Here is a 27,731-nt window from a genome sequence, read left to right as displayed (position 1 = left end):
CGTCTATTTAAATACATTCTTTGCCACTTATATTGAAAAAAAAGGGTTCAACATTTAAATTATTTTTTCACATTTATTAGTGTTACATTTATATATTAAAATATAATTCATATAAAATAATATATATTTTAATAAGAAAACAATCTAATATATTATTTATTTTTAAATAAACAAACATGCTGAAAATACGGTCTAAATTAATCATTTAAAACTAAACATTATTACAAGAGTATTATCGAAAAAAATTACCTTAGTCTTAAAAATAACTTACATTCTCATAATTTAGTCAGGACTTTCTATATTTACAGTATTTAATAAGAATATCAAAATATATTACAACTAACCTAACGCCATCTGTTTTCACGATGTTAAACATATATTCTACAAACCGATTTCCATTACCTATTTCGATTGGGCATAATAATCCCTAGTGGTCGTTTTCGGAACTAATACATGACTAAATATCAGTAATATAAAATATAAGATACATTTTGTACTTCTAAATACCAATAAAATTACTTTATACAAGTTATTGAAAACTTTTAAGTAACAATAAATAATACTTAAATTGTTATGAATTTATTTTAAACATAATAATAAAATTTTATACTCTGTGTAATCATAGGAAATACATTGAAGTATTCATTTCTGTTGAATTAAATCTTGGAAAATAAAAAATATTACTTATGTAATTTACAGTGCATGTTCTAATATTTATCCTTAACTATAAAGAAAAAAATGACATAAATATATATGCAATTTCATTTGTTATGAATATAGTAGTATTGTTGATTCGAAACAAACGGTCCGAATCTACTTAATTAAAATATAAACATTTCCTTTTCTTTTCATAGACAAGGGGACGGTCAAATGATGGTACCATCGTGATCTATATAAATACTGAGTATTGTTATTTGCCAATAGAATATCTAATTTAAGATTTTAGAATATTGTAAATATTAAGATCTTGTGCCCAAAGGTTGCCTGGAAGAGTTACATAGCGATAAGGCCGCTTGTTGCACCTCATGCAACATTTGTGTAGCAAGATGTAATTTTCAGTTATATGTTTGGGTGGAATAAAGAATTAATAAATAAAAAATAAAATACAAATTTATAACCTAATATTTCGACTTAGGTATCTTTTAATATTATTGACATATAATATAAAACAAAATAAGAATATTTAAACGGTAAACTAAGTCTTTTTTGGACTGTAAATAAGCTGGTATTACAGTACAGAAGCTAAAAAAACGAATCACTATGGTACAACTAACGCCATCTATTATCAGCAATCATAACTAATACCACCTAGCTGTCCCGACCCTGTTGTCTGGTGGGTCTCTCGCACAGCAATAAGAGACCAGAATACCAACGGTAGCCAGGCATAAGGATATCACACTGACGCTGCACACTGCCCCCGATGTTATGTCGTTTAACGCGGTCCCGGGCTTCGGTTGGATGGATAACAGGATGAGGAGACCAAAAGCGCTCAGCAATGAAAATGACGAGAGGACGATGTAACCTATAACAAAGAAAAAAAAAATAAACTTGTGAATTATGCTTGTGGCCAATGATGTTGTAGTAAACAGATATGTTATTAACGCGCAAAAAGTGAAGACTAGAAAACGTCCTAATTGGGACGTTTGCATTTAATTATTTTACGTAGTAATACGTTATAATACATCATAATTACGTAGTTATCCCTTTTACTTATTGTATTTATCAAGCTATACTTTTTACTTTTAACGAAATGTAAAAATAAACTAAAATAAACGGTCCCCGGCGCGGCACACTTTTTTCTGTTGTTTAGTATGGATATAACATATCTGTTTATTAGAATATCATTGCTTGTGACAGATTATTTCGAAAAGGATTTAAAAAAAGACAAATATTTCACCAAAACGCTGCATGCCGTATAGAGGGCTCACGTATTACATTACGCAACTTTTGAAAATTTTTAGTCCGTAATACCAGCGTATTTTGTTTATTTTTCAACCGACTTCATTTATATATATACATTTACATACATATTTTTTTTTTTTATGTTTGTTACCTCATAACTTTTCACTGGGTGGACCGATTTTGATAATTTTTTTTTGTTTGAAAGGTAGTGCTTCCCGTGGGGAAAAATCAAGTCTAATATTAGTCTAATATTTTTCATCTAAAGTCTAATATTTTTCATTTCATTTTACCTAGGAGGACTCTCAAAAATATATTAAATATGCAATTATTTTAATTACTTTTTAGTACATTTTTATTTGTTTTAAAATAGTGTTTTGTTTGAAGTCGGTTTTTCTTTTTGTTAGAATTTTATTTATATCAAATTAAATACAACGATTAGACTAAAACAATCAATGGGATTCCCGTAAAATGTAAATGAAAAGAATTTCCAATTCGGGTTGTATAAAATAGGGACCCCCCCTGTAACTATGCGTTACAGGGGGGGTCATACCCTGTAACGCATAGTAACGTTCGATATATGGTTTGGTTATAATACCTGCCTTTGAAGTATAGCAAAGGATATAATAGATGACCTTGTAAACATATTATCATCGAATAAAATAGTATATGTATACCTGATATGTAATTCCTATTCGGCAATAAATGGTGTCGCCTCGACCTCAAGCCCAGGAGACCCAGTAAGAAGCACGTGAAACCAGACAGCACGCAAAAGTCAAGATAATAACGACGACCCATCTGTAATGTAGGTTTATAGACATTTATTCTCAAAAAGACAAAAGTCGCTTACATGAGAACACACAGAAAAAGTAAGATAACATTTGTGCTCGTCTTAAAATAACTAGCCATTCAACGCATTAGTTTGTTATTGTTCAAATAATCATTTTAAAGAACAATAATAATACAATATCAAATTATACTATTATTGTTATTCAAAATGATTGTGCTTTAATGTAATTAGCCAGTTTTGTCTTAAATGCTTTGAATGACTTTACATTTTTTATGTTAGCAGGAATTTTATTATAAAGTGATAGTAGATAGATAGTAGGTAGATAGATAGTAAGTATAATGAAAGGTATAAATAAAATATATTGAATGTCATTGAATGAATGAATGTTATTCATGTGTTTATAAGTAATCGTTAGGTTATGTAACTTGGAGAATGCTAGGTGCTAATTTTACAACATAGATTTTAAATGAACAAAATCAATCAAAATCAAAATGAACTTTATTCAAGTAGGCTTTTATAAGCACTTTTGAATCGTCATTTTACAACTAAGTGAAGCTACCACCGTTTCGGAAAGTAGATTCTACCGAGAAGAACCGGCAAGAAACTCAGTAGTTAATCTTTTTTTAAATTAAAAAATACAGTCATATTAGTTATATACCATTATATATGTATGTAATGTATCCTGCCTGGAAATCAACAGCTACGCTACGCTACGCTTTTTTATCATCTATAAAATCTTGTATCGAATAATACGCCTTTTTTTTGTCTACCTACCCATGTATTTTTACAAACGATTTGAATTCTACGAAACAGCAAAGTTAAAAATGTCTTCGGAATTTTATTATAGAAACGGATACCTTGCCCCAAGATGGATTTATTGACTTTGCGGAGTCGGAAACTTGGCGTTATAAGCTTATCCTTACTTCTAGTGCATTTACAATGATTATCACTGATTTTATCAAAGTAATCAGTGTTACTGTGAATATACATAATATTGTTGTAAATATATTGCTACGCAACAGTGAGTATTAGAACAAAATATGCCTTCCTTTTACAATCTGCATAATAAAATTTAATATAAGTAACGAATGCATAAGTACAGGTTCAGTAACTAGTAGATTAGGCTAGATACGACAATAAATCCTACCATTCGTAACCAAATGTGCTTTGCACATACTTGACGCGCTACTTCGTGTAATGTATGGTTTTAAGCTGTAAAAAAGTCTTGCAGGGTCCCAAATCGAGTCATTGGAGGTATTACCTGAAGTAAGTACAGTAACAGCCTGTATATCTCCCACTGCTAGGCTAAGGCTAAGGAATTTCGATGAAATTGGACACATACAGGTTTCCTTACGATGTTTTCTTTCAATGTCGAACACGAGATGAATTATAAACACAAATTAAGCTCATATATGTATATATATACTGGTGCTTGCCTGGCTCTGAATCCGAAATCATCGGTTAAGATGCACGCGTTCTAACCACTATTCCATCTCAGTACTACCTACCATCAGAGAATTGGAGTCCAGCTGTAGCGGCGACATTGTTGGTGGTTAAAGTAGAAATTTCCATGAACAGACAGTATCCAGCTTACACTAAATCTGTGAATACTACAAAGCTATTCGATACTTACACTATACATCATATAGAAACTCAGTCCAGATGTTAGTCCACCGCATAAAGTCAGTATCAAAGCAGCAATGGTGAGCGAAGTAGTAGGTCCGGTCGCACTTTTAATACTTGAAAAGGATTTGTAAGTTTCTTCTGAATAAACTGACGGCGACTGTGGCGCCACCCTGTAATGAATAGATGCAATTATTGTTTTTTTTCTATAGTAGACACAAAGTTGTCAACAATCAAACTTTAGAGGGTAAAAAATTAAAATCATATTTAAGTTGCTTAAAAATAGATTTTTTTTAAATTTATCACGAACCAAAAAAAAATAATAATTTTAAATCAAATCAAATCAATTTTATTCAAGTAAACTTCACAATGAAGCGCTTTTGAATCGTCAACAATTAAATACTACCACCCTTTCGGAAAGCAGCCTCCAGCGAAAAGAAACGACTAGAAACTCGCATAGTTGCTTTTGTCAAATAAATATATCGAATAATAATACATATTATAAAAAAAAAATACAAATACATATAAGGAGTTTCGTATCGGTTCATTTGGGTGGTAAAAATGTAAATAAATATATAGAACATAACTTTTACAATAACATACACATAACAGTAACATTATTAAAATTACTATGATAAAAAATACAGTACATAAAATTTACTTAAAAAAAAAATACAAAAAGATATGCCCCGGGTGAGGATCGAACTCACGACCTTAAGATTATGAGACTTACGCGCTGCCTACTGCGCTACCGAGGCTGATGACGAAACCACTGAATTTATCTAATAGTATACAGCACTTACTACTTACTTTTTCTATAAATAAATATTTGCATAATGCACAGGCTCAAGGCAAACCGACGATGTTATCCTGTAAGAACTCACTTCTCTATTCTCGCTCAAGAAATTTCGAAAACAAACTCACGGTGATCCTTTATTTTTATACATAATATTAAGTAGATAATAATAAATAAATAGATATAGTACGACACAACTTAGATGTAGCATCGGCAAAATTCGTAAAACCGATCGCACCCGAATTGAGTACGCTATCCCAAATTATTAATATTTATTTCTTATGCGAATATGATCTTTACACAAACGTAATAACTGGTAATATCATATGACCTAATATATTCATCAATTTGACACGTCGATTTACATGCAGTTGCTTACTCTGACGCGAGAATCTATAGCGACGAATAGCGTCGAGTGGCGCGATAGGGAGCTTTTTCTATTGGTTGTGTAAATCGACAGTAATCGGTTTTATTTTCATTCCATTGCATTTTCCGATGCTACATCTAATTTGTGTCCTACTATACAGTGATAATCTTATCTATTTCATTTAATTTAAATTGTTTATATAATACATGAGACAAAAAAAAACCTCTCTTTCTGTTTCTTCTCAGGTCAGGGTATTTTCTTTTCCGAACCGGTGGTACTTTTTCAATTGACCATCGTAAGAAGTATAATACTTCTATATAGAATAAAGCAATTTGTTATTGAGTTGAGTTAAGAGTTGAAGTCGCCTTCCGTTTAGTAATATTTAAGAATCGTCTAAGGTGAGTTTCGAATTAGTTATTATAGTCAGAGCCGGATTTAAAGGTCTGGAGGCCCCCGGGCCACAAAGCAGTGGGGGCCCTAGTCAAACAGAAGCGTGAACAACCTAATAATTATATTATCATGAATTAATTACTTTTTTATTTCAATCAGTAAGCTATGATTTATTTACTTGTATCGGTAACTTTTAAAATATTAAATAATAACATTATTATAACTTGACTATATCTCGGTATTTGTTAACTTGCTGAAAACTGTGGCCCCACTAATGTGGAGGCCCCAGGGCAGTTGCCCCGGTTGCCCTCCCCTAAATATGGCCCTGATTATAGTATACGAAACTAGTACATTCAGATCAAAACAATAACCTTTTTGTTAAATTAAATGCGCATGAAATCGCGGGCACAGATAATAAATAAAGAAACCTGTTTTGTTATACTTATTTAAATATGAGTATTGCGAAATTAAACCGCTTATGTAACGGAAGCTCTCAAAAGGAACAATTTTCCCTCGTTTTGCAAAATATTTCAATAATTCTACTTGGTGGTAGGGCTTTTTGCAAGCCTGTCTGGGGAGGTACCACCCACTCATCATTTAATCTACCGCCAAATAACAGTACTCAGTATTGTTGTGTTCCGGTCTGAAGGGTGAGTGAGCCAGTGTAACTACAGGCACAAGGGGCATAACATTTTAGTTACCAAGGTTGGTGGCACATTGACGATGTAAGGAATAGTTAATATATCTTACAGCGTCATTGTCTATGGGCGATGGTGACCACTTACCATCAGGTGGCCCATATGCTCGTCCGACAACCTATACCATAAAAAAAAAATCTTTTGATCGTAGCGAGATATTATAGCAGCCTATAGCTTTCCCAATTAAATGGCCTTCTAAAATTGAAATATTTTATTAAATCGAACCAGTCGTTCATGAGATTAGTGCGATCAAATCAACAAACGAACTTTTCAGCTTCATATTATTAAGTATTTATTAAATACAGTAATATAACAGCCTGTAAATTTCCCACTACTGGGCTAAGGACTCCTTTCCCATTAACGAGAGGGTTTGGAAGATATTCCACAACGCTGTTCGAATGTGAAATACACATGTGGCAGAGCGGTTTAGGTTTTGCGGAGTTTTGAGAATAGTAGAGTATTGTAGTAGTAGTAGTATTTCTTATGCGAATATGACCTTTACGCAAACGTAATAACTTGTAATCAGTGTTGGGCATTAATCAAGCAATTGTCAATTATTTTATTAATTGACTAAAAAAGTAATTGCAATTAAATTAATTACAATTAAATTAATCGCAATTACACTTTTAATTGCACCTTGCAATTAAATTAATTTGATTAACGTATGTCAATTGCAACTTACAATTAAAATAATTGCAATTAACTTTTTCAATTGTTTTATAAAACAATTAAAACTAACAATTAACTTTATATATCAAAATGAAATTAGTAAAGATTAAGGAAAATTAAGCTATAAGTATTAGATTTCAGACGAAAAAAAATGTGGTCAAAGGCTCTTAAGTATAGCTTATTTTTTCTAAATCTCTCTTTCCACAGAAAAAAAGTGTTTATTTTTATATTATATAATATAAAGTTGCATTGATCAATATTTCCGCAGCGTAGGTGTAAAACAAAAACATTTCAAGTCGTCGTCTTCGTTCAAGTCTTTTATTGGTTGCTAACATATTTATTTAACTACATGAAAAGATAGGGGGCACTATTCTACTACCCGGAACCACACGGGTATATTGTATATTTATATGTACCAGCTTTATATTATAGCAGTATTTTTAATTGTTATTTTTTAATTAAAATTAACAAAACAATTAAAAATTAATTAATTGTTAATTGTTACAAATACAGTTAACAATTAATTAATTGTTAGTTGTGATTTTCCACAATTACAATTGATTAATTGTTAACTGTATTAGTAACAATTAACAATTAATTAATTGTTAATCTTTAATTGTTCTTGCAATTAAAATTTGCCCAACACTGCTTGTAATATCACATAACCTGATATATTAGCCAATTTGACACGTCGATTTACATGCACTCGCTTTCTCGGGTTGACGTGAACTGACGCGAATAGCGTCGAATGGCGCGATAGGGAGCTATTTATATTGGTTGTATAAATCGGCAGTAATATGTTTTATTGAATTGACCAATGCTACATGTAAATTGTATCGTACTATACCTTACCGAATAGCTATATAATTCGATCCTCGTTCCTATATTATTATCATTGCATTTAACATAATAATAATTTAATAATGTTACGTGTATCACTTATTAGACAATAGTGGTAAAATTGTCTTTATTTCACTTGACAGAAGGAAGGCAGGGCCGGAATTAGGGGAGGCCTACCGAGCACCTGCCCTGGGGGACCCCTGACGAAATTCCGACGAGTTAACAAATATACACAGTCAAATAATTAATAATTGTTTTAAAAGCTAACATTACAAGTAAATAAATTGTAGCTTAACGAAATTGAAAAATTCAAATCATTACATACTATAAACTAAAGTAGCTATGTATGCTTAAAACGGTAATATTATGCAACGGAATTTGATGCGGTTTTTTTAATGGATAGAGTGATTCGAGAGGAAGGTTTCTGTATATAATACATGGACAATATAGTAAAGAAACACTGATTATTTTAGATGTTTCTAATGTGATGTCGTAAACAAATTCTGTTGAATATTTAGTATCAGTATAGCACTCATGCGAAGCCGGGCCGGGTCGCTTGTCAAAACATATAATAAAATTGGAGTGTCTGTTTGTAATATAAAAATAATCGCTTTTTACTAAATGATGTATACACGTATATATACATATATCGTATACAAGTATATATAAATCAACGTTTTTAAAATTTTTGTCTATCTGTTTGTTCGAGCTAATCTCTGTAACGGCTGGGCCGATTTAGACGGGACTTTCACTGGCAGATAGCTGACGTAATAACGAATAACTTAAGCTACAACAATAACTTTTTTTTAAATTCAAACTACAAAGACGCGGGCACATATAGTTAGACAATATATAACTTACCTTGGTATGATAACAGCGGTATTTTTATCCCTTTTCGGAGTATCGATTCTTCGATCGCTCTTGTTCCTGAAGTCCCTTCTGTCAAGATCAAAGCTACGTTCCCTCTTGAAGCTGGTAACGAAGACGTCACGATCTGGTAAAGTTTCTCTATCAGGCAAGCCATAATTGAGCTTCTGTAGCGCTTTTGGTGATATGGGCGATGTTGCAGAACGGGTCAGCGTCAAATTCGCACAGGACTTTGACGGAGTCACCTGTGTAGGCGTGCTGGATATCATCTTCATAGGTGTCCCGGGGTATCTGGTAACGTCTGATTTGTTCGGCGTCATTCTGACCGACGGCTGGCTGGCGTAACTCTTCAGCTTCCTCGGCGTCGACAGCAGTTCATGCAGCTTCTGCGTTGCGATGAGACTACTCTTCGACATAATTGGAGACGTCGCTGAGAACGTCACATTCTTCCTTTCATCATCGTCTGATGGGACGATGGCGTATCTAAGCGTCTTACCGTTCACAGTCTTCACGATTTCTGTCGGTATTTCCTTCAATTCGTTCTCATCTGGACCATCCACGTTGTATTCGTCAACATCACATTCATCAGCTTCAACGATTCTCTTCTTAGTTGGAGAATAGTCCACACCATCGTCCATATCGATCACTTCATACCTATGCCTCATTCTTTCTTCTATATTGTCAGATCTGTCGTGTCGACTCTGTCTAAACTGTGCCATTTCCAGATCTTCGCTCCTTGTCCTGCACCGTACGATGGAGCGAGACGGTTTCACGATCAGTGACGTTTGTCGTTGATATTGTCTGTATTTCGGCGGTTTTGGCGGTAACTCCGGTGGTTCATCTCGTTTATTCGGTATCCTTAGAGGATTGTCTGATATATCCGTCCTCATGATTCTGTTGCTTTCGATTTTCCTTGGCGAATTTCCGCCGAGGGGTGGCATCCTTCGATCCGGAGACACAACTTTCGTTATACATGATTTCTTCGCGAAAATCACTTCGCTCTGTGAGCAGAAAGCGGGATTCGAGTAATATTTGTACACGATCTTCGGTGACTCCATGTTTAAGCGTATTTATTCCCCGTGGGTCAAGTACCCTTAGACCATAGTTCCTATAGGGTGACTCTTGAGCGTAACCGTTAGGGTCTACTGGTTGTCTTGGTCTTGGACCCCTTTAGTGTTTAACCTACGAACTGTAACGTGAATTTATGGCACTTTTACACTAACTATAAATATTTCACTGATATGTGTTTATTTATAGAAAATCACAGATAATTATAATTACAATTAATAATAATAAGGTGTTAACGTTCCAACGTTCAACGGTCAACTGAAGTATTCCATTTTCGAAAAATAGTTGGGGTCGGAAACGGCGCGCGCGCACCCCTGTGTAGCACGCGCTATTCGAAATTCAAATGAACAATTCAATTTATTCTCTATGCTATAAAACATAACGCTCATAATCGTTTGTACTCAAATTACACGAAAAATTTCCGAATTGAATAACGACGTATGTCCATTTCGGTTGATTTTCGATTTTATACCGTATGTTCGTGATAATAAGAATGAGGTGGTTTTTTTTAAAGTGTTGTGCAATTATTGAATGAGCTTTGAACGGATGAAGCGTTTTTGTAGGGTGACAATTTAGGGATCCGCTGTTTATTGTAATCATTTTTATTTTGGTTCCGTTATTACTTCAAAAGTTTTATAATATAAACGTTCGACGTGGTTTCAACCGCTTTAGGTTTCTGAATCTATAGCATATAATATATATGAATACTTATATATAAATGGAGTATTTAACGCAATTTTATTTTTTAAATTAAACCGGTGAGTTTTGTTCAAACAAACAAACTTTGTAATAAATATACTTTATTGTATACCACAATCATCAGAAAAAAGAATGAAAAATAAAACAAAATTATTAAATACAAAAAACAAAAGAAACAGCTAATTACGCTCTTTACGTATTAATATAATTAGATAATATAGATAACAAATATAAGCAACATTAAAAAAAAGTTTAAATAAGAAAAAAACGCGGCAAAGAAATATGTCAAATATAAAACCTTTTTAAAGAATATTGACAAACAATGCTTACAAGGGAATACTTACGTTAATATTCCCTACAATTAAGCGTGAAGCTTGAATTAGTAATCTAGAGTTACAATCGAATCTGCGACCATACAAATAAACAATATATATTACTATTAATCAGATATGTATTTAAAACTATTACTATAAACAATTGTTGAATCGTGTTAAATAATAATTATTAATACGGGATATTTACCATGTGTTTTAATGTCGAAATATCGATTACCACCAAATAAAAATAAAAAACATTGTAAATATTACGTATTAAATATTTAATAATAAAAATAACCATGTTAATAAAAAATATTAAACATAGTTTATAGTTAAATAAGATATTTAAACATATTCCATATATTTTTTTAAATTAAATTGACAAAGTCATCACGACAAACAGCCAAAAAATAAAATATTACATCACCTAATAATTAGAGTAAATACTTTTTTTTTTAATAATTTTGTAAAGTACTAACCTACACATATTTTTTTAATATAACATTAGATATGAAGTTCACTTCTACCGGTAACACGTGCCAGGAACCGTTACAAACATCTGCCTGCCAGCTGTGAGAGGGGACTATCAACCTTTTCGATTTGAAAGTGTTTTAAAAATGTCATTGAATTAAAATACTAGTTGTAGCCAGCGACTTTGCTCGCGTTTTAGGGTGTTGTTTTTTAAAACAAGTAGCCTGTGTCATGTCACTGAATTAAAATTGTAGTACGTCGTATTATTTAGTATTAGTTGTAGCCCGTGACTTTACTCGCAGATTTTTTTAAACACTTTTAGGGGATTGGTTGTCATGTGTCAGACAAAAAAGTAGCCTATTAGTAGTCTTGGAGATACTTTCATATTATTCATATAGCTATTTTAGGGTTATAAATGATGCTCGCGAAATATATAAACATACTATTGTTAGTAATGTTCACTATTCGTGAATTTTTCAATGATGGATATTGTAATAATCTACTATATATGTAAAAGCATAATATTACTCTATGTTTAATCACAAAATCTCGACAGCTATAGCACTCACAAACTTGAAATTTGACAGACAGATTTCTTAGGGGGTAGACATCCGCTTAGAATTATAAGAAACTCTAATAAGTAAATTTTGTTTTATAAATTTACTTATTACAGTTTTAAGTAAGTTGGGATAATATAATAATACATACATAATATAATACATAGGATAATACATACAGTGGCGGATTTACAAATCTGCCGCTAGTAGGCTATTCAATTTACCCTTACATTTTTTGCAACATTTACGATTTGTGTTCTATTATCATTACATCGGTTTTTCCCGTTATTAGTATGATTATAAACTAGGTGATATTTCTGTCAGTTACTAGATTATTTTTCCAACCCGCTATGTAGTGACGAGTGTACGGTTTCCGCGTCCGTAAACCGTACACTCGTCACTACATAGCGGTGTATGTGTATATTTATAATTATAAGTTTTTTTTAAATTTCTGTAAGATATATTAATAAGAGATTTGACTAAATTTTCCGCCCCTCTAAATCCGCCGCCATAGGCTCCAGCCTGCTTAGCCTATTGGTAAATCCGGTATGTATTCATATGTATATGTTAAAAATAGTAACAAGCGAATTACACTATGAAAATTCAACTCTTTAAAATTCAAAATAATTTTAATTTTGCTTTCGAATAACTGAGAGAAATGTTGTCAACATCTGCCCATGAACTGTCAAAGGACCCGCATTCTATCATTCAACTAGTTTTTACGTGCGGTTTCTACGAAGTACATTCATACATTCAGAGTAAGAAAACCTTCGTCAGTTTCAAATTAATTCCTTTATCAAGTCTTAAAGGCGCATTTTAATTGGTCGATAAGTCGGTAGTTAGCCCGATTGCGGGGAGTACCCGCATGCGAGCTACAACAACAACAACAACAGCCTGTAAAATTCCCACTGCTGGGCTAAAGGCCTCCTCTCCCTTTGAGGAGAAGGTTTGGAACATATTCCACCACGCTGTTCCAATGCGGGTTGGTGGAATACACATGTGGCAGAATTTCTATGAAATTTGGCACATGACTGTTTCCTCACGATGTTTTCCTTCACCGCAGAGCACGAGATGAATTATAAAGATAAATTAAGCACATGAAACAGCGGTGCTTGAACCCGCAATCATCGGTTAAGATGCACGCGTTCGAACCACTGGGCCATCTCGACTCGACTGATTTCCGCATTCGGGATAACGACCAATGAAACTAGTCAGTCGATAACTCGGTCGATACAAAGCGTGCGGTGGCTCGCCTCCGTTCAGTCATTTATTAGACGTCATCAATACTACGCGCATTATTTATATTATTAACGCTGTTGATTTACGCAGCGTGGGAACAAAATGGCTGAACGGTTTTCGGATTCACAAATGCTGAAACTCGCAGAGATCTATCGAGACTACGAATGTTTGTGGAACGTATCGAGTGCTTTGTATAAAAATCATGACGCAAGACAAAGTGCGTACAAACAAATTGCGGAAATGTTAAACATTAGTGGCGTCTCAGACAAAGATATACCGAAAAAAATTAAAAATTTAAGGTCATCGTACTATCAGGAATTAAAAAAAATTAAAAAGAGCACTCGATCCGAAAGCGACCGAGATTCTGTTTATAAACCGAAGGTGTCGTGGTTTTCAATTGCCGATGGCTTTTTAAGAGCATTTAAAAATAAAGAGAGGACATTTTCAAATGTAAGTATACAAACTTTATTTATGTTATCAAAGACAATCCTAATTAAGTAGGTTATTTAATATATATTTTTAAGAAATATAATATTATATAAAATATCACTTTTTTTTTATATATTTCATTATTTAGACATTTTTTGGAGTAACACGAGACAATCTAATACACTTATCCATACTTATAGACTGTCCCTAGTGCAGTCTACCCTCAAATTGTTCCGGAATGTTAGTGAATAAATAAAATTTTAACAAAAAGAAAAACCGACTTCAAACAAAACACTATTTTAAAACAAATGAATATGCACGAAAAAGTAATAAAAATAATTGCGTATTCAGCATATTTTTTAGAGTCATCCTAAGTTAAGTGAAATGAAAAATATTAGACTACTTAAAAGTCGATTTACGATTATATAAGGTAGTTATAGTTATTGGTATATTTGGAGCCGGTGTCAGCCACGGTGCCCTTGCCCCAACAATCAAAAGAAAGAAGCGATACGAGCCCCTTGATTGATCCAGTATATTATTGTGTAAAAGGTAATTTGTAAAAAACATATTTGTTAAAGTATTCTCGTATTGTTTTTTGATAGATATACTGTAGGGTTTTATTCTAAATCTAGGAAGGAATCTATCTAAGGAATTAAATCTTCTCCCATGTTTCGAAGTTTCGAAGAGGTACTTGTTTCCAGGAGCCATTAATTGTTATACCAGTAGAGATATCTTCATAATTCGCAAGTCCAGGTTCAAGATAATTAGAATCATTTTTTCTTAGCCAATTATGAAGCGCGCAAGATGTCCTTGTTATTATTATGGTATTCTTGACGTTGTTGGCTATTGGTTTTTCAAAAATTCGAAATCGGCTTGCCAATATACCGAACGCATTTTCTACAATTCGTCGAGCCCTTGAAAGATAATTAAAAATATTTTGCCGTGTCGTTAGATTATTTCTCGGGTATGGTTTCATTATATTATTTTGAAGCGGGAATGCAGCATCCGCGACAATAACACTGTCTGCTGGAATATTCAGACTACCGTCATCAATTGCTTGTTTTAAAGAACAATTATTAAAAACTCCGCCGTCAGAATATCTGCCCTTTGCTCCAATATCGATATAAGTGAATGAATAATCATCATCGACACAAACCAGTAAAACAATGCTAAAAGTTTTTTTATAATTATAGAACTCAGATCCACTACAGTTTATATGTTGTACCATCAATTGCCCCAATACATCCAGGAAAATTCCATTTTAACTGAAATCCAGTTTTTATATCCATCCATTTTTGTTCTGTGTTTGGGACCTGAAAAAAGTCTCAAAACATATAATCATGAATATTTTCTATTTACAGATCGATGAAAATTCGGAAGTAGCTACTGATACTGTTGACTTCGAAAATAATAATACGGTATTAGAAGAGAATGATAGAGAAGAAAACTCTGCTGCGGATGAAATTATTGAAAATCGAGTTCAAGAACTAACCGAAACGCCTTCATCTAAATTCACTGTGCCATCAAAACTAGCAACGAAGAAAAGGGGCAAATCAAATAGAAGACAGGACGAGGTACATGAAGCCATTGACAAAATGAATAAAATTGCCGAGAATGTTACTAAAAATACAACATCGTTACTACAAAATAAAGAAGACGAATTCGACATTTTTGGGAGATATATAGCCTCGACATTACGTACATTGCCACGCGAGTTTTCAATTATTGCAAAAACAGATATTCAAAAGGCTTTATCGGAAATTCAATTAAAAGCATTGAGACGGCAAACCAAATCTTCGTTGTTTTCCTATGGTACCTCGACGTCCGATATCTCTGATCCAGAAAATCCAGGATATTTAAGATCCGCATCTGTATCCAGAGGCGGATTTAAAAGTCTAGAGGCCCCGGGGCCACAAAGCAATGGAGGCCCTAGACCAACAGAAGGGTGAACACCCTAATAATTATATTATTATGAATGATTTAGTTTTTTTTTTATTTCAATCAGTCAGCTATGATTTATTTACTTTTTATCGGTAACTTTTCAGATATTAAGTAGTAACATTATTATAATTTGTCTATATCTCGGTATTTGTTAACCTGCTGAAAACTGTGGCCCCCACTTATGTGGAGGCCCCAGGGCAGTTGCCCCGGTTGCCCTCCCTTGCATACGGCCCTGTCTGTGTGTAATTTATCTAACTATGAAGACGATTTCAACAACATCAGTTTCACAAACATATGAAGCAATTTTATATATTATTTACAAATATGCAACATCTATTTGCCTGGTAAGGCATTTTTATTTCATTTTATTATTTGATGTTGATTAAATGATTACTACACTCGTGGACACCAAAATCGAACCACTTTATAATCCACCAGACATTGAAATTTGAAACTGATAACAATAAAGAAATATTTTGTTAGTCAATATTTAGAGATGGTTGTACACAATATCCGTACATCGGAGAAAAACGATACATTTTTGGTTATCAAATGAAAAGATAAAAAAAATTTAAATAAAACTATTTGAAAGAAATAAAGAAAGAAAGATTTTTCGAAAGAAGAGAAGAAAATTTCTTTCTGTCTTTCTTTCTTTCTTTCTTTCTTTCTCTCTCTCTCTCTCTTTCTCTCTCTTTCTTTCTTTCTTTCTTTCTTTCAAATAAAACTATTTCTAAGAACGTATATTTAAAAACAATATTTTGTAAACTAATTTGTTGTTTCTGTCGATAACACTCCGAAAACGGCATTTCAATATACATAGTTCAATAAATTGGTGTCCATAAAAAAGGATGGTACGCTTTAGGTGACCGGAAGTGTATTCTGCTCAATTAAAACTTCTTAACGTATGTACGTATAGTACGACACAACTTAGATGTCTCATCGGCAAAATTCGTAAACCGATCACATCCGAATTAAGTACGCTATCCCAAATTATCAATATTTATTTCTCACGCGAATATGATCTTTGCACAAATGTAATAACTTGTAATATCATCTGACCTAATATATTCGTCAATTTGACACGTCGATGCTCATGCTCTTGCTTTCTCTGACGTGTGAATCTATAGCGACGAATAGCGTCGAATGGCGCGATAGGGAGCTATTTCTATTGGTTGTATAAATCGGCAGTAATCGGTTTTATTTTCATTCCACTGCATTTTCCGATGCTACATCTAATTTGTGTCGTACTATACGTAACGTAATTAAAACTTCGAAACCTTCCAATTTTTTAAGAATATTGCAATTTATTAATATAAACTTTTGTAAGAATCTCCAGTTGATAAATAACGTAAGGTGACCTCAAGTTTTGATGCAGGAAGAGCCTCACGAAATAATGTGTCTTTTTTTTCAATTCTTTTTTCTACCTTTCTAAATAAATCGTCAAATAAGTTTTTAGGTATTCTGAAAAAAATATCATGATATTGTGCATCATATTCCAATGCCGGATTCAAGTTTGCACACAACGTATTAGAAGCGTCGAGATGGCCCAGTGGTTAGAACACGTGCATCTTAACCTATGATAGCGGGTTCAAACCCAGGCAGGCACCGCTGATTCATGTGCTTAATTTGTCTTTATAATTCATCTCGTGCTCAACGGTGAAGGAAAACATCGTGAGGAAACCTGCATGTGACAAATTTCATAGAAATTCTGCCACATGTGTATTCCACCAACCCGCATTGGAACAGCGTGGTGGTATATGTTCCAAACCTTCTCCTCAAAGGGAGAGGAGGTATTCAGCCCAGCAGTGGGAATTTACAGGCTGTTGTTGTTGTTGTTGTTGTATTAGAAGGACCTTGCAGCTTTCTACTTTTTAGTAAATTTCGCATCCAAAATCTCTTTTTCTTTTTCTTCAAAGAAGTTATTAATTTCCTTTTTTAATACACCGCAAACAGTCAAAATTGCTCCACAAAGCAATAATTGTTGATCCATGGCGAGTACGTCTGCTTATCTCAAAACCCACTGCCAAACTGTAGGTACCTAATTCTCTCGCACTTCAAATGCAGGCTCTAACGACCAGTGAAAATGGCTCCCCGCATGCGGGCTCTGACGACCAGTGAAAACGATAAACTCTTTGTGGGCCCTATGGCATGCGTTACAGAAACCCCCCCTACTTATCGACCAATGAAAATGCGCCCTTAGTCTGTGTACCTTGTGACGTCATGACATGTGAGCATATTATACTGGGCATATGATATATTGTGACATACTGGGCGCGCACACAAACAAACAAACAATCACACAACAAATAATAATAGTCTGTAAATTTACCACTGCTGGGCTAAGGCCTCCTCTCCCTTTGAGAAGAAGGCTTGGAGCATATTCCACAACGCTGCTGAAATACGGGTTGGCGAAATACACAATATACATGTGGCAGAATTTCTATTAAAGTTGACACATGCAGGTTTCCTCACAATGTTTTCCTTCACAACCGAAATGAATTATAATCACAAATCAACATCTATATTCAGTGGTGCTTATCTGGGCTTGAAACCGTAATCATCGGTTAAGATGCACGCGTTCTAACCGCTGGGCCATCTCACCTTTTAAACATTGATTGATTATAAAAGTGTGATAAAATCCGTAATAATCATGGTATGTGCCAACGTAAGGATAAGCTTATAACGCCAAGTCAATAAATCCTTCTTGGGGCAAAGTTTATTCCAGAATTATATAAATAAATATTAAATATATATATGCATATCTATCCATGATATATAAGTATGTATAGGAGATTCCTTTATCCATAAAATAGGCTAGAACAAATTAAAAAAAAAAACAAAAGCGCGCGAAACTAAATTGAACCGCCATTATTTTTTCTATTCGGTGCGGACTAAGGTTGACATTTACTTGGCTTGTAATTTATTGAAAAATTTTCGTTGTATTTTATTTTGGAGTTGTAAGCTTAGCTAAGTGAGTAGTTTACTTAAATATGTATGATACTAAGTTATAACTATTTTTGGTTTGTTAGTAAATTGTTTTAAGTATTTAAATACTTGTCTTTTTTTAAATATATTTGACTTACGTACTTTAAATGTGTATTATGTGTGTAAATATTTTCCTCACCCTTAAATCCGATACATTATATTAATTTCCATATTCATTAATAAAAATATATATTCCAATTCTGAGACAAAAATATACTTCATTTACCATTAATAATTAGTAACTCCCTCTAGATCCAATCAGTTGCCAACCCACTAATGCTTATATAACGCACGCAATGGCTGTATAGCGCTCAGTCACTGCCAAACCGCGCTCGAAACAAGTTGATTTGACATAATTGTATCACGATCAACAACCAATCAGCTGCGACTAACACGTATATAAGACGCGTTGAAGGCGCGCTCTGTTCAGTCGTTGTCAAACCGCGCTCGTAACAACTTGAAGCGAAAAATAATGTCGTCTAAAAAGAAAAGCAAATCCAGATCATCACGCGCTGGTCTCCATTTTCCAGTTGGAAGGATTCACAAGATCTTGAAGAAAGGGAACTACGCGCCAAGGATTGGGGGTGGAGCTCCGGTCTACTTAGCAGCAGCCCTAGAATATCTATCAGCGGAAATACTGGAGTTAGCAGCGGAAGTAGCAAAGGAAAATAATAAATCTCGTGTCATCCCACGCCATATTCTTTTCGCGATTAAGAACGACGAAGAGTTGAACAGAATGCTGTCCGGTGTTACCATATCGCAGGGCGGTGTGTTGCCAGCGATTCATTCGCAATTACTTCCGAAGAAAACCGTAAAGAGTTCTCAATCTCAATAAATTATTATTATATTTTTATTTATGTATTTATTTTGATGTAGGTCGAACGAATGATCTGAACGACAAAGTCCTTTTAAGGGCTGCATGTTTATGTTTCAAACACTTGACGTTAAAATGTTGTCAATTTAAGACACAACAAACAAAAGTTTACTTGGTGGTAGGGCTTTCAAGCCCGTCTGGGTACCACCTACTCATCAGTTATTCTACCGGCAAACAACAGTACTCAGTATTGTTGTGTTCCGGTTATAGGGTGAGTGAGCCAGTGTAACTACAGGGACAAGGGACATAATATCTTAGTTCCCAAGGTTGGTGGCGCATTGACGATGTAAGGAATAGTTAATATATCTTACAGCGTTATTGTCTCTGGGTGATGGTGACCACTTACCATCATATGCTCCATATGCTCGTGGTCCATATGCTCGTCCGCCAACCTATTCCATAAAAAAGACATTTTTACAATGTTTGGAATTAATTTATTTTTAATATTTATCAAATAAAATACAAAGCCTTAAATTCATGCGGGTAGGTGATAAAGAGTAACTATCAGTAATCGTAGTTACTCGTAATGTTTTTTGACGTATACCCTTTTCTAGGCTGTAGACCATTTGTGCACCAAATTTCATTTAGATATGTCCAGTAGTTTCAGACAGAGTTAATTTCAAATTTATAAAATAGTATTAATATAGATGTTATCAATATCTGAGAAAGGACACAGGCTACTTTTCAATTGAAAAAAAAGTGTTGTAAACAAGGTCTTATATCAATGTAATATTTTAAGTTAAATTAAACTTTTATTAACATAAAAATTAACAACATTAAATGCTTAAATATATATATACAAATATGAACTAAAACTAGTTACTTTATAAATCTTGACCGCGTGGAATGGTGGCAAGAATGCTAGCAGCATTTCCCCGTTGAATCGCAATTCCGATCCTCTGGGCAAAAAACGAACCAGTCCTCCTGTCACCAGTGGAGGCAATGAGGCGAGGTGTTATACTTTTGATGAAGCTAATTTGCTTATAAATATTAATAGTTAAATTGTAATTAATATTCATATTTTCTACTCAAGTATCAATTACGGTAAAAAGTTAAAAAAAAAACAAATCATAAAAATATTTATAAATGAAAATAATTACAATTTAAGAATGACCTCATTTATTCAAAATAAATTTAAAGTTTTTTAGTTGATAAAAATTTCACATTGCTTTACGTGCGTTTAAAAACAATGTTTTTTGATAATGTCGTAAGTGGCGCTGCTATCGGACATTAAATCTTCACACTGAAACAAAATCGGAACGTATATCTTGTATTGTTTATACAATTAGCAGTTTAAAAAAAACATAAGCATTTAAAAATAGAAGACTTTTTTTAAATGTCTCGTCGTGAAACATCAACATGCAGCCCTGAAAAGGGCTTTGTCTTGTTACTCTCGGTGTATTTTACTCAGTAAATCTTTATAAACATAAACATATTATATATTTCTGTAATAACGTTACGCCCTCTCACCGCGCACTCTTCTCGCTAATTGGATATCCTTAGGCATTATAGTAACCCTCTTCGCGTGAATCGCACATAAGTTCGTATCTTCAAACAGTCCAACTAAATACGCTTCACTAGCCTCTTGAAGCGCCATTACCGCTGAACTCTGAAAACGCAAGTCCGTTTTGAAATCCTGAGCGATTTCTCTGACTAATCTTTGAAACGGTAACTTTCTTATCAGTAGTTCTGTACTCTTCTGATATCGTCTTATTTCTCTCAAAGCGACGGTTCCCGGACGATATCTGTGGGGTTTCTTGACGCCTCCAGTCGCTGGAGCGCTTTTTCTAGCGGCTTTTGTCGCTAGCTGTTTCCGAGGCGCTTTGCCGCCGGTTGATTTTCGAGCGGTTTGTTTCGTGCGCGCCATCTTGTTCGTTATCATAAATCCTTGTCGTAATGTATTTGGAACGTTTCGATGTCTTATTTATAGTTTTTTTTACATCCCCACCACAATTTTTTTTTTTAATATTATGAAGTACCCTCTTTTTTAATTTGTCTTTGCTTTGTTTTTTTAATTAAATATAATATAATTATGAAGGACGTAGTATGATACCATTAATTATTTTTACTTTTATTACATATAGATAATATTATTTTTTTATTTGGGCAATTTTGTTCTAATTATGATCTGTTCTTCAGGAATACAACAAAACCTATTTAATGCTTTAAATCTGATTCTTATCTATCTATCTTTCTTATCTATATTAATATTATAAATGTAAATGTGAAAGTAACTTTGTCTGTCTGTTACTCATTCACGACCAAATCACTAAACGAATTTCATGAAATTTGATATGAAGCAAAACTTGAACTCCAATAAAGGAAGGCTACTTTTTTGCCTGACACATGACAATCAACACCTCAAAAGGCAAGCGAAGCCGCGGGTGACTACTAGTACTAAATAGTTTCTCTTAAACTTCCTCAAAGAACTTTTGTATGTTAATATGTAAACTGCACGTTAAAGTTTATTTTGTAATATTAATTATTTTCAATGGATGTCGAATAAAAATGTACGTACTGGCAGGGCTTTGTACAAGCCCGTCTGTATAGTTCCATCCACTTAATATTCTACCGCCAAACAGGAGTACTCATTATTGTTGCGTTTCAGTTAGAAGGCTGAGTTAGCCAGTATAACTACAGGCACAAGGTACATAACATCTTAGTTCCTAAGTTTGAGACGTATTAGCGCAGAAATAAGATATATTTAGGAGATTCCTTTAACTATGCAACTGGCTGGAAAGAAGAAAATAAAAAAAAAAAACAAAAGGGCGCGAAACCGCATCAAGCTGTCATGATTCTATCTTTTTGGGCGCGAACAGTAAGGTCAATATCGGTGCGACTTGTAATTTGTTATAAGTGTTATTTGAGTTTTATTTGGATTTGTAAGCTCAACTGAGTAAATAAATTACTTCAATATGTATGATTTGGTGATTTATTTATGTTAAGATATTTTCGAAGTTAGAACTATTTTGTTTATTTGTAAATGATTGAAGTTGTTTATATTCTGATTAAAGTAATTTATGTTCTTGTCTTTTTTTAATCTATTTCACTTCTGATGCTAAATATATATTATTTTTATTCAATAAAAGAGCTATTTTATGATTCAATAGTAAATTGTTACCACATATGAGCTCATTCCCTAAAGATAATAATATATTTTGTACGTGTCTAACTTGTCCCTCTAATCATTACACTATCTCCCTCACTCTCGTTGCTGACGGATTGCTACTTGGCGATCGAATAATGTTTTGTAAAATATTTAACCTGTGTTCCGATTGGTTGATAGCATTTGCTAATCACACAACTGTAACAGTTGTTGTCATCACAGAATGCATAAAAGAGTCATGAAAATACGAAAAGGTTTAATATAAAGCGATATACCGAACGAAATTGATTCATAAAAATGGTACCCAAAGCAACATTACACGCAAAGAAGAAGAAGGAAGTAATAGAGAAGCCGATAGCGAAAACGAAGAAGATGAAAAAGAAGAATTACCAGAGCTTCTCGATATATCTATTTAAACTATTACGGAGCGTTACGAAGGAAAATTTCGGTATATCGCGGCATTCGATGCTAATTATGAACAATTTCGTCAATGATATGTTGGAGAAGATCGCATCGGAAGCTGGGAGGTTAGCGAGTCACAGCAAGAAGACGACACTGGGCAGTCGGGAGATACAATCGGCGATCAAACTGTTGATACCCGGCGAACTGGCGAAGCACGCGGACATAGAAGCGATGAAGGCGATCACGATGTACCACAACAGTCAGGAAAGGGACTCGAAAATGCCTTGATGGAAACGGTTACGATTGTTTGACATTTTGATATATTAATAAATTAATTGTTTTCGTTTGATTATTTTAATTATTTATAATTTAACATGGTCCTTTTGAGGACCGAACTCTTTTCATGTTTTTACGATGAGGTGACGTCTAATTTTGTTACAGGGTTATTTTATACATAACATATTTCTAGATTGTTTATGTAGCTTAAAGTAAAAAGTAAAGTAACAGCCTGTAAATTTCCCACTGCTGGGCTAAGGCCTCCTCTTCCATTAAGGAGGGTTTGGAACATATTCCACCACGCTGTTCCAATGCGGGTTGTTGGAATGCACATGTGGCAGAATTTCGATGAAATTAGACACATGCAGGTTTCCTCACGATGTTTTCCTTCACCGCCGAGCACGAGATGAATTATAAATACAAATTAAGCACATATATATGTATAGTGGTGCTTGCCTGGGTTTGGACCCGAAATCATCGGTTAAGATGCACGCTTTATAACCACTGGGCCATCTCAGCTCTGAATATATAACAGCTTAAAGATCTGTATATATTATACTATGTATTATAATAATGATCCAATTTCACATAATTTTTTTTTATTATAGCATTCGTTTTTTTCTTACACATTAAAACGTTTCCGAACAGAGTTGGCCTCGACGAACAAGGCTACCCGGCTAAAGTTTATTGACATTAATAATTGAAAAGAGGATAATGATGTGATGTCAAAATGTTGGCAATCAATACAATACAAAATTTAATATAAATCGAAGGTTCCATCCCGTATACGTCGCTCCTCAACATTCCCTCGACTTTCCTCCCGAAGTTCCATACCTATGAATGTTGAATGTTTGTTAATGTGTGTGTTTAGTCCACTTTGTAAATTTTTATGTAAATATATTGAGCGTAATAATTACGTTGTAAATATTTTTGTGATCGTTCTTATTTGTTGTCTTAATAATAAAGTTATATGTTTATCTAATTATGTATATATTGTTGTATTGTTTTAGGTTATGGGTTAACAGAGTTTACTACTACTTGTGACATTGGTAAATAATTTGTCCCCTCTTGTCATAAACAAAAGCCATTAAAAAAAATCGAAGGTACAGTTTCTAAGACAATATTTAGACGGTTCTTTACTAATTTGATGTATTACTTAAAATATAGTGATTTTAAGCTGTTTATTTTTCATTACTAATAAATAAACATAATATAAATTATCGCAGTTTCTATTTAAATTTTATAATGCACCTTTCTCTTTCCCTATGCTATAAAAAATTAAATCGACAGTTGTTTACTGTAATCATCATTTTCTCTAAATTTAAATACTTTAAAACAAAATATTATATGACTTTCAATATTACTCGTCAACGCCAATCATATTATTTAAAAAAAATAATCTTTGTATTAAAAGATACAAAAGCTTTCAGATATTTTCATTATTTTCAGATATTAAATTAAATATTATTATTTTTTTTATATTAGTTTTGTCTCAATTGTATTTATAATTGTCATGGTGTTTATTTGTGTCATTTGTGTTCTTTTTTTAAATTTTGATAATTAAATGATTATTATTAGATACTCATTGTTGAGTTAAAAACATGTTAGCACTTAGTTCTTTGCACGTTTTTAATTTTCTGTTTCTCCCGTTGTAGATTAAAATTATATAATTTATTTGTATCAATAACGTTTAGAAATAAGGAAATTCTATTGTGTAACTTTTAGAATAATTGTTATCTATCTTTGTTAAAACTATATTAGGTTATAATAAGACGAAAAATAATATAACTATCGCGAAATTCCAATTAAAAAAAAAACAACATTTAAAAACATGTTGTATAATGACTGATAGAAAATTTAATAATTACATATATATACTAACATAATTAAAATTAAAATATTCTTAATTTAAATTCAATCAAATATACGAAAAAGCATGACGGTATACAAATAAAACTGCAATAAAAATAAATTCAAACTACCGTCACAATAAAATACAATCTTCGTCTATAAATACAGACGAGCAAACTGAAACCGCGCCATTTCAAAATCATCCATCAAAATGACAGGTCGCGGTAAAGGCGGGAAAGGTCTTGGGAAGGGAGGCGCGAAGCGTCACCGGAAAGTGCTCAGAGACAATATCCAGGGCATCACTAAGCCTGCGATACGAAGATTGGCCAGACGAGGAGGTGTTAAAAGAATATCCGGCCTCATTTACGAAGAGACTCGCGGCGTTCTGAAGATATTCCTAGAAAATGTAATACGCGACGCAGTTACATATACCGAACACGCGAAGAGAAAGACCGTTACAGCTATGGACGTCGTATACGCTCTTAAACGTCAAGGGCGTACACTATACGGTTTTGGCGGGTGAATTAAATAATTTAGAATTATATAGATTATAAATGTTAATAAAGTAATGTTGTTTGGTTGTTTTATTTATTGATTTCAAACAAGGTCCTTTTAAGGACCGCACTATTTTGTTTCATGATGAGACGTCACAATTTTTTTTTAATAAGTAAATTCTAGAGAAGGCAGTTGTTGCGAAATATTCTGCTTTTTCATACGAAATCTAAAGTTCAGGTAAAGAATTAATGGTTTTTGTTCCATATGTATATATCTTTGTTTTTTGTACTTATTTTAAATAAATAATTATTTATTAAACGTTTTCCTTCTATTCCTGTCAAACCTTTAGTATAGGTTTTTATTCTTTTATTATATAGATGCAAGTTGAGATAGTATTTAATTACAAATAAATTGTTACTTAGAATTCAAATCATTTGTTAAGCTATTTTGGAACGCTGCGTAAATTAGTGTAATTTCAGTAGTTCGGGATGGCCAAATTAATATTATCGTTTAACAATGATGCTCCAATCTTTTGTTACAATGCCATACTATCGTCCAATTGTTTTCTATTGACAGCTCAATCATATTTAAAATATGAAATAGTGTTACATGCCAGTATTAAATGCTATGCCATATAAATTAGTATTACAAATCATTGATCAATTAATTACAATAATAATTGTATATAATAAAGTAAATTCAATAGCGCCTGCTATATTCATAATATGCAATAATTATGTGATATAAATTATGTTATAGAATCAAATGTAATAACATCTTATTGAAGGCTAAGGTTACTCTCATATTTATATATAATCTCGAATAGACTCCAAATACCAAAAAGCATTTACTATGGCTATACAAGTTGTATGGATACGTAGTGTTCGAATGGGACGGTGCCATTAATACAAGTGTGCCCTAACTGCCAAATTTTATTAATGAATCTTTGTCTTTTTACATGCAACTACCCTCCATGTTTAATCTTTTTTAAAAATAGTGCCAACACTTAAGGGTTTCATGAAATAAAAACGTCACAGGTTAACAGGACAATTTCGAGTCTTAGATCTTAAGTAAACCCAGTAACTTCCAAAGCGAGGTTCGAACACTGAAGACGTGCATACGGGCCACCTGATGGTAAGTGGTCACCATCACCCATAGACAATGACGCTGTTAGAAATATTAAGTATTCCTTACATCGTCAATGTGCCACCAACCCTGGAGACAGATGTTATATCCCAGTGTAAATATAGGCATATTTACACTGGCTAAGTGGTCACCATCACCCATAGACAATGACGCTGTAAGAAATATTAACTATTCCTTACACCGTACAATATGCCACCAACCTTGGGAACTAAGATGTTATGTCCCTTGTGCCTGTAGATACGCTGGCTCACTCACCCTTCAAACCGGAGCACAACAATACTGAGTACTGTTATTTGGCGGTAGAATAACTGATGAGTGGGTGGTACCTACGGGCTTGCACAAAGCCCACCGCCCCAAATCTACTGGATAGTACCTGTCGGAGATATAGTTGGGTTGTCAGCTTCCATTGCAATTAAACGCAACCGTTTCAATATTATTTATTACATGATATTAACAATTTTATAAAATTAAGTAAATTCTTCGAAAAAGTGTCAATGCGATGTGTCGTTGCTAAAACAATCTTCGTTTCTAAAGCGTTCTTCTAGAATCATTCAAACGGACAGTCACAACTACAACTTTTATAATTATTTATGCAAGTATTGCAAATTCATTCTTGAAATACAGTTTAATATTAAAAATGAATATTTATAAGATTCTTATTCTTAAATACAGCTCTTAATCAATTACAGGTGAATTACTTAAAATAAGTAATATAAACCAACATTTATATTATATAGTCCGTTACGACACATTATAGGTGGCGCTTCATTACGAATCCACATTTTAGTTTTACTTATTACATTGTAGTGTTTTACAAATATACATAATAAAATGGAAACATTAAAATGATAATTAACAATATATAATTATTTATTAATATCATTAATATTTTAAAACCATTGCCGATAAATGGCGACATGAGCTCACATCTTCTAA

General features: G+C 33.2%; 6 protein-coding genes and 1 non-coding gene across 7 annotated transcripts; 4 read left to right on the top strand and 3 right to left on the bottom strand.

Moving 5' to 3' along the window:
- Positions 1-1,229: 1,229 nt before the first annotated feature.
- LOC124541183 lies at positions 1,230-10,115 on the bottom strand. The gene is made up of 4 exons (XM_047119046.1): positions 8,934-10,115; positions 4,323-4,485; positions 2,577-2,697; positions 1,230-1,522 (listed from the first exon to the last, which is right to left on the bottom strand). Exons 1-4 carry the CDS (start codon positions 9,995-9,997, stop codon positions 1,299-1,301), a joined length of 1,572 nt encoding a protein of 523 aa, XP_046975002.1. The 5' UTR covers positions 9,998-10,115; the 3' UTR covers positions 1,230-1,298.
- On the bottom strand, positions 4,998-5,070 carry Trnam-cau. The gene has a single exon. It is a non-coding gene; the product is annotated as a tRNA-Met (tRNA).
- A 3,210-nt stretch (positions 10,116-13,325) lies between the features above and the next one.
- LOC124540940 lies at positions 13,326-17,778 on the top strand. Its single transcript, XM_047118714.1, has 3 exons — positions 13,326-13,787; positions 14,996-15,590; positions 17,695-17,778. The coding sequence occupies exons 1-3, from the start codon at positions 13,393-13,395 to the stop codon at positions 17,776-17,778; spliced, it is 1,074 nt and encodes a 357-aa protein (XP_046974670.1). The 5' UTR covers positions 13,326-13,392.
- Positions 17,779-18,980: 1,202 nt separating this feature from the next.
- On the top strand, positions 18,981-19,535 carry LOC124541119 (histone H2A, sperm-like). The gene has a single exon (XM_047118958.1). It carries the CDS (start codon positions 19,118-19,120, stop codon positions 19,478-19,480), a length of 363 nt encoding a protein of 120 aa, XP_046974914.1. The 5' UTR covers positions 18,981-19,117; the 3' UTR covers positions 19,481-19,535.
- Positions 19,536-20,975: 1,440 nt separating this feature from the next.
- LOC124541266 (histone H3) lies at positions 20,976-21,392 on the bottom strand. The gene has a single exon (XM_047119168.1). The coding sequence runs from the start codon at positions 21,384-21,386 to the stop codon at positions 20,976-20,978; it is 411 nt and encodes a 136-aa protein (XP_046975124.1). The 5' UTR covers positions 21,387-21,392.
- A 1,530-nt stretch (positions 21,393-22,922) lies between these two features.
- On the top strand, positions 22,923-23,315 carry LOC124540939 (late histone H2B.L4-like). The gene has a single exon (XM_047118713.1). It carries the CDS (start codon positions 22,923-22,925, stop codon positions 23,313-23,315), a length of 393 nt encoding a protein of 130 aa, XP_046974669.1.
- A 2,035-nt stretch (positions 23,316-25,350) lies between these two features.
- Positions 25,351-25,677, top strand: LOC124541161 (histone H4-like). Its single transcript, XM_047119020.1, has one exon. The coding sequence runs from the start codon at positions 25,366-25,368 to the stop codon at positions 25,675-25,677; it is 312 nt and encodes a 103-aa protein (XP_046974976.1). The 5' UTR covers positions 25,351-25,365.
- The last annotated feature ends 2,054 nt before the right edge of the window (positions 25,678-27,731 follow it).

This window comes from Vanessa cardui, chromosome 27, assembly GCF_905220365.1.
Source record: "Vanessa cardui chromosome 27, ilVanCard2.1, whole genome shotgun sequence".
Lineage (NCBI taxonomy): Eukaryota > Metazoa > Arthropoda > Insecta > Lepidoptera > Nymphalidae > Vanessa > Vanessa cardui.
The sequence above is the reverse complement of the archived record's forward strand: the minus strand, read 5'-3'. Positions and strand labels throughout refer to the sequence as shown.